The following is a 16,409-nucleotide window of genomic DNA, read 5'->3' on the forward strand; positions in this document are numbered from 1 at the left end:
AGTGCATCAGACAGCTTCACTTGCAGCCATCCCAGGCACAAAGGCAAAGAATCTGTGGTAGGTGGAGCATGTTGTGAAACTATTTCATGTTTGCTGAGGTTCATAGGTACAATCTAAGATCTTTCAGTTGAGGAACGTTGGAAGGTCAGTATTGGGAAATACTTGTTGCTTTCCTCTGATTTAGTGGCAACTGAATCGGGAAATCGCCTTCTCAGTCCAGAGAAAAGGAAGAAGATTCAAAAGGCTGCCAGTGAGAATGAAAGGGGTTCACAAGCACCAAGTAAGGATAAAACTCATTCTAATATACATGCAATTGTGTTTCGATATAAGTCATAGCTGAATGCACAGTTTATGTTATAGTTCTAACTAACCTTAGAGTTGTATGTGGACTAATGATGTCTGGGAATACGTTGCAACTAAGGAAGGCTAAATTGGAAATGTCCGTTCATGATTACGTTAGATGTATTTCTCTGACGACTGATAAGAACAGATCCTGCACTTGATCTTAGCCAAAAGGCTGAGGGCATGGTTTTTAGGCAAAGAGCAGCTGGGGTTGAGTCTGTAAGAGAAAGGTCAAGAAGTCACTTTTCCATAAGATACCTTCTCCAGCCTCAGCTTCCCTTTGGTGGCTCTCCATTGAAAATCAGAAAACATGCACACACCAAAAATATATCAATGCATTTAATACCAAATATGATTGATTGATTGATTGATTGATTGATAGATTGATAGATAGATAGATAGATAGATAGATAGATAGATAGATACCAAGTCCCAATTATTTAGAACTAAGTTTGATCAGAGTTATGGAAGTTAACTCATAATAAATTCTTGCTTTATTCTCCACTTAAGTTTCTGAGTATATTACAGCAACTTGTGAAGTGGTAGCAGAGTTGGTGGAATGTTTGCCATCTGTCTTGGCTTTGGGGCACCAGAAAAATAGCACCATCCCAGCATTCGTTACACCTGTTCTGAGGAACATCATCGTCAGCTTGTCTAGGCTGCCACTGGTAAACAGCTACGCAAGAGTCCCTCTCCTGGTATGTACTGGACTGTGGAGTTGATGTTGATCGTTACTGCTGACCTTGACCCTGCCACGCATATTGTTTTGTTTCTACTCTAGCTGTGGTATTTTTAAAAAACCTTAATGCATATATTCTCTTATCATTACATATTTACAGTTCTAAAACCTCTTGAAGGTTCAGTTATTTTCTCCAGAGTTATTTCTCCTTTAATGTATCGAAGAACTGGAGTGAATGCAAAGACTGTGGTTGCTTTAGAGAAATGGGCTCTTGGCATATTACAAATAAGATGAAATCAGTAGGTCTACACTGTCTCCATCATTTTGTTAAGTCTTAGGAAGCTATTCATAGACAGGGCTGTGAAGAAAGAGAAAATTGGACCAGGCAATTCTTATCCCAGCCAAAGGCTTAGTAGAGTAGCCAACAGATAAAGTCAGTCTATTCCAGCATTGAAGACATGCAAGATTCGTTTGCAGCAACTGAATTTCAGTGGGAAAAGCAGAAAATGTTCCAAATAAAAGTTTCAGGTAGACAAACAATGATCATGTCCTCCTCAAATGTTTCCACTTCCAAGGAGCAGCAAGAATTAGATAAGAAAAAAGAAACCGGGAAGTAAGCATGAAAAACAGAAGAACAAACAAATCCCAGTCTTTCCAGTGGAGCATTTATCCTGCTTCATGTCTAGGGCTGCTCATGGTTCTCTTCCCATACCACATGTCTGACCAGGCCCCATCTCAATTCTCTAGGCAGTGTCTTTATCCGTATCCTCTACTTCAAGGTCTGTGGGCCTTTCTAGCTAATGATGTGTGGGTTCTGTCTGTCGTTTCTGGGACAACCACATTGGCTTCTCCCCTGAATCATCCTTGGGTCTAGGGCTCTCGCAGAATATCAAAAAGTCCACCTCCTCTTGCCAGGAGGGGCAACTGGGTGGGACTCCTTTGGAACTGTTCTCCAGAGTTTTAAAAAAACCTAGTTTTTTAAACTAATATATCTTTAAAGCCATATAACTATTGTACAAAAGTTTAGGAAAGAAACCACCTTCTTATATTAAAAAAAACTATGGGCAGACTAGATTTCAAGGGCTTCCTAAAGGATTACAGGGTTGGGGCCAGATGTGGGGAGGATGTGACAGAGAAGTTGTACCTCTTGGGTGCCATCAAAATTAATAACATGAATAGTTAACCCAACAGTGAATTTCACACTTGAACTTGCAGTGAAAGGACTCTGTATGGCACCCCTGGGTCTTCTTTATTCAGTGGAGAAATTGCAAGGAGGAAATTTCTTGCTTTCTCCTGAGAAGCAAATCAAGATTCTTGGTATATTTAGGGGGAAACAGCCATGTAATGTTTGAGTTCTTGATTTTGGAGTAGAGTTGAATGTGTGCCTTTGACTTTAGAAAAGCAGATTTTAATAAATTCAGAGCAATGATGGCTAAGTTTCCATGACAGAAGAAACTAATGCTGAGGGGGCGGGGGACCTCATTCAGGCATTTTCTAAATAAGGTAGTAAAGACAAGCATTTCTAATGAGGAACAAAAGTATGTAAAACATCAGCACATAAAAAAATACTGAAAATCTGATAGTACAAATGAACACATATAGAAGGCAGAAAGAGGGACAGGCTCTCTTGGAAGAGTACAGGCTGCCATCAAGAAACGTAGAGAAGGAGAAGGACTAACACTCAGAACGGCCTGAGGTTTAGCTAAGGATACGAAGGACAGGAAGGGCTTCTTAAATAATTTGTAGCCTTATCTGTTACCTGATCACATTTGGATGACTTCACTGCATGGTTGACATATTGCTGTCTTTATTCCCTCTTTTTGGGAGCTGTTCCAAGAAGCCTGTCAGCCTTGCGAGGTAGTCCAGACAAGGAGCACACCCAGAAGCACTAGCTCTATCTTTCTTCTACGGTTCCATTAACAGAATCTTGCAAGTCTGAAAGGACATATTCCCCCCTTTACAGTCCAAGAAACTAGGGAGGGTCCCTTCTGATTCATTTGCCACATCCCCATTCCTTCTGCAGGCTCAGCTGCCACTTGTCTGACCGCTGTCTGGTCTCCGTCTCCCACCTGTCTCCCAAGGTCATTCCCACAGACGGTTACAAAGCCCTTTTTGTTCCCAGGCCTTTGTTCTTGGAGAGAGAATGTGGCCCACCAGGCAATGAGGAGGAGCAAGCTCAAGGAGCAGGGTTGTGGTTGACACTGACCATGACGTGGGGATGGATTATCCTTAGGAAGACTGAGAGCATCACATGGGAAAAAAAGCCCAAACTTACTCTCTCTTAAGCCAGAATGCAGGATAAGAATGATGAACCTCTTACCAGCTTTGGTTTTCCTGTCTTAGTCTGTTCTCATTTTCAAAGGAATGAAGCCACAACATTTATATTTTGAGATAGATAGATAGATAGATAGATAGATAGATAGATAGATAGATAGATAGATAGAAAACATGTGCTTCATTAGAGAATCTGTCTTTATTCAGGAATGAAATATCGAAGAAGGCATTGCGTCCAAATTTCTAGTTTTTGTATTTCTTCACCCCTCTACATTGTAATAGGTCTGGAAGTTGGGTTGGTCTCCAAGGCCGACCGGTGAATTTGGCACGACGTTTCCAGAAATACCTGTAGAATTTCTTCAAGAGAGAGAAGTATTCAAGGAATTCATCTATCGAATTAACACACTGGGTAGGTACAAAGACTGGAAATTAGTTCCAGTAATGAAAGCTTAATACTTAATTTAAAAAAGACTGTTTGGTATAGGTTAACATTTTAAAATCTCTGTTAAAAAGCTTTAACTACAAGTGAATTGCCTTGAACTCTCTGCTGTTCTGAAGTCTCGTCCTAAATGGCAGTTGCAGATCTGCTGTGCTGAAGAGCACAGTCCTTGCCTAGATTCTGAGAACAGGGTGCATGGAGACGGTGCTCCTCCACCCACTCAGCGAGACCAGTTTACTTTTACCACATTCCCCATGTCTCTTGCGTGTTTTCTCCCAGAAGAAGAGAGTCAGACGTGGGCCCACAGGTCACTGCAGAGACCCGCAGCCCCTTGCAATATTTGCTTCTCATCCTTTTGCAGTCCCTGTCATCTTAAATAAAGAAACTGGGAAGTAAGCGTGAAATGGCTAAATACGCTGCTGTGCAGACTGCAGGTGGCATCAGCCCTCTACCGTTGAGTCAGCAGATGGTCAGAAGGCAAAATGCCTGTTTCTGGGACATGTCCAGTAAGCCTGTGATCCATGGCGATGCACTGGACTACACTAGGCCTGCAACGGGGCAAGCCGTGTACAGAGCACACTGAAGGCGAACTATATAAACTATGCAGAACAGGAAGAGGGCAAAGCAACTACAAATCAACTAAGAACACAAAACCCTAAGCAAAAAAATAGCTGAAATCAGCCCCAAAACTTGGGGAGGGGAAACTAATAGACACCAAGACCTACCTAATTTGGAAATAGAGATTAACATTTAGAAGCTAACTGTTAGGATTAGAAAATTGGTGGATTAGAATAGCTGTTTCAGATTACACTGCTTAAAGCGCTGATCTGCCTGGGCACGGACATGCGTACCTAACGCCAGCAGGGGGGTTGTGTGTGCCTCCAGGATGCCACTCCGGCCTTGGATAGGCGTGTGGGGCTGTGAATCCAGATCTCTGTGGACAGCCTGGCGTTGGCCCAGGACTAGCTACAGACTGCAGCTTGGGCCAGATGTAGAGTCTATTGTGTTTGTTCACTGTAGACCCTCATGGCAGCGATATCCCCCCACTCAAGATACCTCTTTCATTAACCTCTTCTTTATACTAAGAGAGATTGATTGATAGATTGGTTGATTGACTGATTTGTGGCACATTGTATTCAAAAGTAGGCATAGAGTGGAGTGAGGCCCGAGCATTCCGCAGGATTCCCATACATTAATCGCAAAAGCACAACTGGATCACGTCTCTTTTTCTTGGCATGTCAGCTGCTCTGTGTAAACATGCAATCAAGTTTACAACATCATCATTTTCTTTTTTTTAATATAAGAATTGTATTAACTTCCAGACAGAGATAAAAGCTATAGAAAAACAAAAAACTACAAAGGGGGAAAAAAAGAACTAAAAAGTGTGGAAGCACAGGAGAAAAAATTTTTTTTTTAAGTTACAAAAAGAGGTGACTTGCAACTTTTAACAGCAAGGATATACAACAAATCCATAATCAATCCCTTACTCAATATTAGACCAAGATCACATTATTTCTATAAACCATACCATTGGCACATTATAAAAATCACTAAGTACAGTTGTTCCCTCCCCTTATATTAAAAGAAAATATAATATATACTGTATATATAAACCTCCTAATCTACTCCCCACCCTAAGATAACATTTATTTAATTATTTCCTTCCTACTACTATTTTATGCTACTATTCTACTATTCCTGTCTACTACAATAAAGATCAAACTAAAAAAAACATAAATTGTCTACCATTATACTTGATAATACAGCAATTTTAATAATTTTAATCATATCAGACCGAAAACCAGACATTATTATTTTTTTATACCTTAATAATGTTAATCCAAATCGTTAAAGATAAATGAAACCAGCCAAATTTTAAAAGCAATCCAGATAAATATTCTTAAACCCTTATTCTACTTCAAAATAGACCAAAGCATTCATATCCCCACAATGCGCACACAGAGCCTTTTTCTTACAGAAATCAAACAGCCCAACTGCCCCCCTCAAAAACTCCAATTTCTCTTCAAGAAACCTCCCATACATAGTAACCCCATCTTTTCCAAGGCATTCCATCAGAAGATCAGTTTCACTTATGGCTTGCAACTCGATCTCTCCCTTTAATTTCTTCAACTCAACTCTCCAGTCTTCCTCCAGCATCTCAACAGAAGTCAAATAGACATTCCTGATGCTATTAAATTCCTCAGTTTCATCCACGACATCCCCAACCAGATGAGACATTTTAAAGCTTGTATTTTCCACAATATCCCAAATGCCTTGCATAAAAACTTGGTAAGATCAGAAAAAAATCTACTTGAATTCTCGATGGAAGTCAGAGAAAGTCTGTTTGAGGTCCTCCATGTCTTTTTTTTACACTTTTTAATACTTTTTTCCAAAGTATAATTAAGATACAAAAAAGGAAATATAGAATAGATAGAAAACAGAACTAAAGAAAAAACTATAAAAGTGTCAATAGAGAGAAAAGAGAAATGGAAAGTGACTTCTGACTTTCTCCAATACAGATATTGATAAATTTACAAATCTAATCTCTTACCATTCATTAAACTATCATAACATTATTTCTATTAAAACAAACCATTTAATCACTAAAACCCAAAATCAAAACTTCATTTTTTTTATTACAAGCAAGTATTCTAAGCCTCGTGTGGCACAGAGTGGTAGGCAGCAGTATTGCAACCGAAACTCCCCACGACCCGAGTTTGATCCCAGTGGAAGCTGGATTCTTGGGTAGCCGTCTTAGGTCGACTCAGCCTTCCATCCTTCCGAGGTTGGAAAAATGAGGACCGAGCTTGCTGGGGAAGGAGACGACTGGGGAAGGCAATGGCAAACCACCCTGCTCTAGTCTGCCAAGAAAACGTCATGAAAGTGGCGTCTCCCCAGAGGGACAGACATGACTTGGTGCTTGCACAGGGGACCTTTCACGTTTCACCATTCTAAAAGTGGTTGCCAAGTAGATATAAATCCAGAAACAGAGTGTTCTCTTATTAGTACTGTTAATTTAGCCATTTGTGCCAAGTCCATTAATTTAACAATCCAATCTTCAACCATAGGTATGTGGGTCTTTCCATCGTTGTGCATATAGAAGTCTTGTAGCTGTAATCGGGTATAACAGCAAAACTCCATGTTGCTTCTCTAACTCCTTTTCCATCAACCCCAGAAGAAACAGTTCTGCTTTTTTTTGTATATATACTTTAAGAATATTTGGTCCCAGAACTTTTTAGCCTTCTCACAAGTCCACCAAAGATGATAAAAGGTTCCTTCACCCTGTAAACATTTCCAACAAACATTAGTTACACCATTATACATTTTTGACAACTTATCAGGAGTTCAATGCCAATGGTACATCATCTTATAAAATTTTTCTTTCAGGTTATAATTCAGTGTAAATTTCAAACCTTTAGTCCACATATTTTCCCATTGGTCCAGCATGATATTATATCCAAAATTCTTAGCCCATTTAATCATACAGTCTTTGATGTGTTCATCTTCCATATTCATCTGTAACAACATCTTATACATCTTCATAATAACATGATCATCATTTATACAAAGATCCATTTCAAACTGAGTTATTTCATTAACAAATTTATAGTTCTTTTTATCTACTTTAAAATGTTCCACCAATTGTACATAGGTGAACCAATGACATGTAAAACCTTCCAACTCTAACATTTCCCTTGTTTTAATTTTTGGTTCACCCTCCTTAAAATTTAACAAATCTTTATATTTTAACCAGCTTATTCCTCCCACGTTTTCTCTTCTAACAAATGCTTCTTGAGGTGACAACCATAATGGTACATTTGGAGACAATCTTACCTTATATTTGTTCCAGATTTTAAGTATGGCACTCCTAACAAAATTATTTTTGAAGTCCTTGTTAACTTTAACTTTATCATACCATAAATAGGTATGCCACCCAAATCTTAACCCAAGTCCTTCAAGCTGTAGTAATTTCTTATTCTCCAAAGTAATCCATTCCTTCATCCAGAGCAAACAACAGGCATCAAAATACAGTTTCAAGTTAGGTAGACCCAAACCTCATTCTTTGGCATCCTGTAACAATTTATATTTAATTCTTGGTTTCTTGCCTTGCCAAATAAATTTTGAAATATCTCTCTGCCATTCTTTAAATGATAAATCTGTTGACAAAGTTGGTAAAGTCTGAAAGAGAAACAACATCCTAGGCAAAACATTCATCTTAATCACAGATATTCTTCCCATGAGAGACAATTGTAATTTCCCCCATCTTATCAAATATTTTTTCACATCATTCCAAATTTTAACATAATTATTCTGATATAACATGCTATTCTTAGTTGACAGGATCACCCCAAGATATCTCACCTTTTTTTCAATCTTAAAACCTATCTTATCCATCAGTGATTCTTGATTGGACAAAGTCATATTTTTAGTTAACATTTTGGTCTTTTGTTTATTTACTTTAAGACCTGCCAGCGACCCAAATTCTTTCAATTTCTTCATCAGATGTTCTGCAGTATCCAAGGGGTCCTGTAATATCAAAAATAATCATCAGCAAAAGTCCTTAATTTAAACTCCCCTTGTTTGATCTCTAAGCCCTTTATTTGTTCATCTCTTCTAATGTCTCTATTAAAAACTTCCAACATCAAAATAAAAAGCAGAGGTGATAAAGGGCAGCCTTGTCTTGTTCCTTTTTGTATATGACATGGTTCAGTTAACTCTTCATTCACAACATTTGCCTTTTGAGGCATATAAATTGCCTTAATTCCTTGAATAAGATGTTCTCCAAAGTCCATAATTTCCAAAACTTTAAACATAAAGCTCCAGTTCAAATTGTCAAAGGCTTTTTCTGCATCTAAAAAAATAACAGCCGCTTGACATTCATTGTGATATTGTAAATATTCTATAATATCCAAAACCACTCTTACATTGTCTTTTAACTGTATTTTTGGTAAAAATCCACATTGATCATGATGGATAAATTCTTGTAATTTTTTTTTCAGTCTTTCTGCCAATACTGATGCAAATATTGTGTAGTCATTATTCAACATTGATATTGGTCTATAGTTTTTAACTAAACAAGGATCTTGTCCTTCTTTGGTATTAGAGCAATGTTAGCTTCTTTCCATGAATCTGGCATTGAAGATTCTAACAAAACAGAATTCATCAATCCTTTAAAAGGTAACAAAATCTGATCTTCAAAACATCTATAATATAATGCAAATAAACCATCAGGTCCTGGCGCTTTCCTCAATTTCGATTTTTTTAATAGCTTCAACTATTTCAAAAGTAGTTATGGGATCATTCAATATTGGTATTTGTGACTGTGTAAGTTTGGGTAAATTTTGTCTGTTCAAATACTCATTTATCTTTTCCAAGGAAACTTCTTGTTTTTTATACAAATTAGAGAAAAAACTGTGAAATGCTTTTTTTAATCTTTTCATTATCCAAAAGTTCCACATCTCCTTCCTGAATCTTTAATATCATTTTCTTTTCTTTTTCTTTCCTTAATTTATATGTTAACCATCTTCCTGGTTTACTAGCAAATTCAAAATGTCTCTGTTTAGCATATTTCAACTTTGTTTCAATTTCTTTCACAGTCAACATTGACACTTGTTGATGTAATAATCTAAGTTGGTATAAAACATCTGATAGTTTTTTTTCTGTAACTCAGTTTCTTTCAATTTAATCTGGTCCAGGACCTTCTGTGACTTTTGCTGAGATTTTTTCTTAAGATTAGAATTAGATAAATAAAATGTTCCCTCATAACAGCTTTACTGGTGTCCCACACAGTCTTCAAATCTATTTCATTATCTAGCTTGATTTCAAAAAAATCCTTCAGTTTCTTCTTACAGTCTTCAGTGACCTTTTCTTTTTGCAATATAGATTCATTCAGCCTCCATCTATATAATCTGAAAGTTCGTTTTATTATCTTACTAACAGGGTTATGATCAGAAAAGTCCTTGGCAATATATCCACTTTGGAAATTTTATTCACCAAATCTTTTGAAACCCAAATCATGTCAATTCTGGAGAGGTCCTCCATGTCTCATGCAGTAGATTATGGTGCCCCCTAAGAGCTTAACCAGCGAAAGTCAAAGATATGAAAGAATGTGTTTACACAAGTGAAAATATGATAAGCAGACAATTCTCCAGGGAAAGTAGAAGCAGAAAAGTGAAAGTTCAAAACAGCCAATTCAGCGTGTAGGAAAATGCTAATTTCTTCAAATTTAGTACAAAAATAATAACAGGGAGACAATTATTTACCCTTAATCTTCCTTAATATTTGGATGGAAAACAAGCCAAAACTTTAAAAGAATTTTTTAAAAAATTAATCCCACAAATAACAATAAGCACCAAGAGAGCTCCCAAAAATAACGATAAGCACCAAGAGAAACTGCTTTTCCTTGCTGTAGAAAGCCTCTCTTAGGGTTTGTTGTTGATTCGTTTAGTTGCTTCCGACTCTTCGTGACTTCATGGACCAGCCCACGCCAGAGCTTCCTGTCGGTCGTCAACACCCCCATCTCCCCCAGGGACAAATCCATCACCTCTAGAATATCATCCATCCATCTTGCCCTTGGTCGGCCCCTCTTCCTTTTGCCCTCCACTCTCCCTAGCATCAGCATCTTCTCCAGGGTGTCCGGTGTTCTCATTATGTGGCCAAAGTATTTCAGTTTTGCCTTTAATATCATTCCCTCAAGTGAGCAGTCTGGCTTTATTTCCTGCAGTATGGACTGGTTTGATCTTCTTGCAGTCCAAGGCACTCAGAATTTTCCTCCAACACCACAGTTCAAAAGCATCGATCTTCCTTCTCTCAGCTTTCCTTATGGTCCAGCTCTCGCAGCCATATGTTACTACGGGGAACACCATTGCTTTAACTATGTGGAGCTTTGTTGTCACTGTGATGTCTCTGCTCTTAACTATTTTATCAAGATTTGTCATTGCTCTTCTCCCAAGGATTAAACGTCTTCTGATTTCCTGACTGCAGTCAGCATCTGCAGTAATCTTCGCACCTAGAAATACAAAGTCTTTCACTGCTTCTACATTTTCTCCCTCTATTTGCCAGTTATCAATCAAGCTGGTTGCCATAATCTTGGTTTTTTTGAGGTTTAGCTGCAAGCCAGCTTTTGCACTTTCTTCTTTCACCTTCATCATAAGGCTCCTCAGTTCCTCTTCGCTTTCAGCCATCAAAGTGGTATCATCTGCATATCTGAGATTGTTAATGTTTCCTCCAGCAATTTTAACTCCAGCCTTGGATTCCTCAAGCCCAGCATGTCTCATGATGTGTTCTGCATACAAGTTGAATAGGTAGGGTGAGAGTATACAGCCCTGCCATACTCCTTTCCCAATCTTAAACCAGTCTGTTGTTCCGTGGTCTGTTCTTACCGTTGCTACTTGGTCGTTATACAGATTCCTCAGGAGGCAGACAAGATGACTTGGTATCCCCATACCGCTAAGAACTTGCCACAATTTGTTATGGTCCACACAGTCAAAGGCTTTAGAATAGTCAATAAAACAGAAATAGATGTTTTTCTGAAACTCCCTGGCCTTTTCCATTATCCATCGGATATTGGCAATTTGGTCCCTAGTTCCTCTGCCTTTTCTAAACCCAGCTTGTACATCTGGCAATTCTCGCTCCATGAATTGCTGAAGTCTACCTTGCAGGATCTTGAGCATTACCTTACTGGCATGTGAAATGAGCGCCACTGTTCGATAGTTGGAACATTCTTTAGTGTTTCCCTTTTTTGGTATGGGGATATAAGTTGATTTTTTCCAGTCTGATGGCCATTCTTGTGTTTTCCAAATTTGCTGTCATATAGCATGCATTACCTTGACAGCATCATCTTGCAAGATGTTGAACAGTTCAGCTGGGATGCCATCGTCTCCTGCTGCCTTGTTATTAGCAATGCTTCTTAAGGCCCATTCAACCTCACTCTTCAGGATGTCTGGCTCTAGCTCACTGACCACACCATCAAAGCTATCCCCAATATTGTTATCTTTCCTATACAAGTCTTCTGTATATTCTTGCCACCTTTTCTTGATCTCTTCTTCTTCTGTCAGGTCCTTGCCATCTTTGTTTTTAATCATACCCATTTTTGCCTGGAATTTACCTCCAGTGTTTCTAATTTTCTGGAAGAGGTCTCTTGTCCTTCCTATTCTATTGTCTTCTTCCACTTCCACGCATTGCTTGTTTAAAAATAATTCCTTATCTCTTCTGGCTAACCTCTGGAATTTTGCATTTAGTTGGGCATATCTCCCCCTATCACTGTTGCCTTTTGCTTTCCTTCTTTCTTGGGCTACTTTTAGTGTCTCAGCAGACAGCCATTTTACCTTCTTGGTTTTCTCTTTCTTTGGGATGTATTTTGTTGCCGCCTCCTGAACAATGTTGCGGACTTCTGTCCATAGTTCTTCCGGGACCCTATCTACTAAGTCCAGTCCCTTAAATCTATTCTTCACCTCCACTGCATATTCCTTAGGAACATTAGTGAGCTCATATCTATCAAGAGATTGGGTCTTCCCTAATGTCTTTAGTCTGATCCTAAATTGTGCAAGAAGAAGTTCGTGATCGGAACTACAGTCAGCTCCAGGTTTTGTTTTTACTGACTGTATAGATGTCCGCTACCTTTGGCTGTAAAGGATGTAGTCACTCTGATTTCGGTGTTGTCCATCTGGGGAAGTCCATGTATAAAGCCGTCTCTTAGGTTGCTGGAAGAGAGTGTTTGTTATGCACATTGAGTTGTCTTGGCAAAATTCTATCAGCCTGTGTCCTGCTTCGTTTTGTTCTCCCAGGCCATGCTTACCTGTAAATCCAGGTGTCATTTGACTGCCCACCTTAGCATTCCAGTCTCCTGTGATGAAAATAACATCTCTTTTAGGCGTGTCGTCCAGTAGGTGCTGCAGATTCTCATAGAACTGCTCTACTTCAGCTTCTTCAGCATCTGTGGTTGGGGCGTATATTTGGATCACTGATGTTAGATGGCTTGCCCTGAATTCGAATTGAGATCATTCTATCGTTTTTTGGATTGTATCCAAGCACTGCTTTAGCCACTTTACTATTAATTATGAAGGCTACTCCATTTCTTCTGTGGTCCTCTTGTCCACAGTAGTAGATCTGGTGGTCATCTGATGTGAAGTGGCCCATTCCAGTCCATTTCAGTTCACTGACGCCCAAAATGTCTATCTTTAATCTTGACATCTCACCAATAAGCACATCCAATTTGCCCTGGCTCATAGATCTTACATTCCAGGTTCTAATGGTGTGTTGATCCTTAGAACATCGGATTCACCATTCACCACCAGCACCGTCGGCCGCTAGCCGTCCTTTCGGCTTTGAGCTAGCTGCGTCATCACGTCTGGGGCTAGTTGAACTCATCCTCTGTTCCTCCCCAGTAGCATTTTGACCATCTTCCGATCTGGGGGTCTCACCTTCCGATGGTATACCGACATATCTCTGGTTGTACTGATCCATTTAGTTTGCACGGCAAGAATACTGGGGTGGGTTGCCATTACCTTCCCCAGGGATTGCATTTAGTCTGACCTCTCTGTCATGACCTTCCTGTCTTGGGTGGCCCTTCACGGTTTAGCTCATGGCGTCATTGAGGTGCTCAAGCTCCAGCACCACGACAAGGTAACAATCCTTTGCTGAAATCTCTTAGGGTACATATATATATAAATTGGGTGATTTAGAAATGGGGTGGCTGGTCATAATGTCCCTTTAAGGCTACAGCACGGCTTGGAAAATGGTGGCGTCTCAGTCTCCCAGCAGCTCTTACCCGTCGAGCGCGAACTCCATTTATGATCTTCTGGCTGCAAGCTGCTATCCTGGAGGACAAATGGGGTGATTCTGAGTGTTTTCCTTTCCTGGTAAAATGCTCCTGGGCTTCAGGAAAAACCTGCCTGAGTCCAAAAAACTGCCGCATTTCTTAGTTCTGCCCACGGAGCCCGCGAGCACAGGTCCCCCACCGGAAGTCCACAACATCATCATTTTCCTTCCTTTCCCCAAAGAGCTTAATTTGGGGCTTATTCCCACATCCTGGAGGAGGCACAAGGGACAGGCTAGAGTTAGCCCTAGACCCCCGATCCCTGTGCCCATTCCCTGGACATATCATTTCCTTGCAGCTCAACCTTCCGATCTCTCTAAACAAAGAAATAAACAAAACAAAACAAAACGTCAGGGCAGTCACTTGGAGTCTTCTTTGGCCTGCTCAAACAAAGCTGCTTTCAGTATAGGTTGAAGCCGCTATTCTTGCCTTGGTTGGTTCCACCAGTGCTGCTGTTGCTTCAGTTTTAATAAAATCGCTATTTGGGGAATGTATGCCGTATGGAGACAAGTATCCCTGCTTTAGGACGGGCGCCTTCTCGGCCACCCCAGCCCTTCGGAACAGCCCCCCCGGAGATCAGAGGGACCCCGACCCCTTTAGCCTCCCGGGGGGCTGTGAAGACCTGGCTCCTCCCCCAGGCATTGGGCTAGGAGCGGGTGGAGCCTTGGGGACGCTTGGCCTGGTGCCGGGGGAGGCGCCCCTTTGTCTTCCGCTGTGCTTTCTGGACTGTGAGCTGCCTCGAGTCATTGTGTGAGAGAGGCGGCCATATGAGTCCTGCAGATAAATAAATAAAATATTTATTTGTCATATTTATATAGCCGTCCATCTCACAGCAAGCGTGTGGTTTTGCCTTTAGGGTGGACAAACCGCATGCAGTTTGAAGAAACTTGGGCCACCCTTCTTGGTGTTCTTGTAACTCAGCCAATCGCAATGGATCAAGAGGAAAACCAGCAAGAGGTAAAATAATCCCGTGTGTGTGTGTGTGTATTTTGCCTTAATTGGCTGAAAGGGGGCAAATTCTTATTGGGAATGGAGCTTTTGCTTTGTACTTTCCCTATTGGTTCTGGTATGATTTCAAACCTTTGAACAGTTTTCTCTGTTTCTGACATGCAGAAGTAACTATAGCATGAAGGGAATGAGGGCAGAGAAACAAAATGTTGTACGTAAGTTAGGGAGTGTCTGTGTTGGATTTCGGCAGTTCCGCTGGTTCTCAGGAAGGACGGAGCACATTCCAAGGAGGTGGAGGAGATCAGCAGACGCACAGTCCGGGAGGCAATGGTGGGAAAACAGAGTGTTTCAGGATAGCCCCACCCTAGAGCTCTCCCGGGTTATTCCCCCTTCGGCTAGGTAGAGTGGCTTTCGTCTGGCAAGACTCTGTCTGTACGGAGTGAGCAAATAAAGAGCTGGAGTCTGGCTGGACTGACTCTTGGTTGTTCCTGGGCTGGGCCTGACAGTGTCCCCCCACCACACCACAAACTGGGATATCAGAATGGACCCTCCCTCTCGAAGCCCAACATTCTGAAAGCTGGAAATTGCAGTGGGGGGTGGTTTACGCAGGTTCCCCTCCTGAAAAACGGGCTGACCTGCTGCTGTTCAGGAGAACAAGCCTGCACCCCTTCCCGGAATCCAGCTTTTACTACGTTCTCCGAGCGTTCTCTCAAGGCTTTGCACTGGGCTTCCTAGCATTGCCTGTTGCAAATAAAGGGTGCTGGGTGCTGCATTGCCAGAAGAACAGAATTTGGTTACATGGTTGTTACATGAGGCCGGGAGGCGGGGCAGGGGTGGCTGGAAACCCAGTTTGGCTAAGTAGAAATGCAATTTTTTTTCTAGGCAGGCACAGGACACATGATTCTTTTGGGTTGTTTCCTCGCCCTTCCTTACCTTTTTTTGGTAAGATTGACACTGGTTCCATTTTTTTCCAGGAAGACATGGAAAGGACCCAGATAAACGTTCTGGCTGTTCAAGCAATCACCTCCTTGGTGCTGAGCGCGATGACGATACCCCTTGCCGGCAACCCAGCCGTTAGCTGTTTGGAGCAGCAGCCTCGAAACAAAACTTTAAAAGCACTTGATACAAGGTATTTCAGACTCGGCTTTCCTTTTCTTTATCCCTAATCATGCCTTTGTCCTTAATTAGGGGAACACAACATAAAATCCTTTCTTCTGTAATAGAAGCATCATTTGGATATTGTAATTTAAATTGTCACGCATGAAAGGATTACACGGTATATCCTCAGACATACTATTAAGAAATGGTTTCATGTCTTGAGATCCTGAGACTTTGAGACCAGTGGCCTTGCACTGGAGAAAGTGAAATGGGGCCTGATTTTAGCCAGCCCTCCCCGCAACAGCACAGAAGCCCCTTTGCCTCCAGGGAATCTGCCTTTTGAGTTGGGAAACCATTTCGGACACAGTTGGGTCCAGTGCTAAAGCTCCCAGTGGAAATGGGGGGAAAGGGCACAACGGGGGCTTTCTAGTGGGGCAAAGCCATCCCTGGAATAAAGTCTGTTTAATTGTTATACAGTTACAGCAATAAACTCCTAAGAAGTACTCTGTCCAGAGTTTTCAGTTCAATTCGTAATAGAATCAAATAAAAGTGCACAATCCTATGATGCTTTCTCTATGATTTGCCTGAATCAATTTAATAAACTATCTATTAGAAGTCATTTCCCACTGTCCCTGTAAAAGCTTCTCCCTTGCTTTCTCCTGGGCTTTCTCCCTGGCAATCTCTTGTAGTCTCAGTGCAGGCTGACTGGCTGGAAGGTACTGGTTCTCCTAAATTGTAGTCTCAAGGGGAGGGGAAAATAATCACACTTTTAGTAATCGCATTTTCTGTTACTCTGCCATCTGAGTTTGTGA

At 40.8% G+C, this 16,409-nt stretch overlaps 1 protein-coding gene across 2 annotated transcripts in view; it reads left to right on the top strand.

Annotated features, from left to right (window-relative positions):
- Positions 1-16,409, top strand: part of HTT (huntingtin) — a 188,566-nt gene that overhangs the window by 139,385 nt on the left and 32,772 nt on the right. For both annotated transcript variants that reach the window (XM_063310834.1, XM_063310833.1), the window contains 5 exons: positions 185-280; positions 853-1,040; positions 3,578-3,704; positions 14,408-14,508; positions 15,474-15,628. In XM_063310834.1, coding sequence (XP_063166904.1) covers positions 185-280; positions 853-1,040; positions 3,578-3,704; positions 14,408-14,508; positions 15,474-15,628 — 667 coding nt within the window. The remainder of the gene's footprint in view (positions 1-184; positions 281-852; positions 1,041-3,577; positions 3,705-14,407; positions 14,509-15,473; positions 15,629-16,409) is intronic.

This window comes from Candoia aspera, chromosome 8 (assembly GCF_035149785.1).
Source record: "Candoia aspera isolate rCanAsp1 chromosome 8, rCanAsp1.hap2, whole genome shotgun sequence".
NCBI lineage: Eukaryota > Metazoa > Chordata > Lepidosauria > Squamata > Boidae > Candoia > Candoia aspera.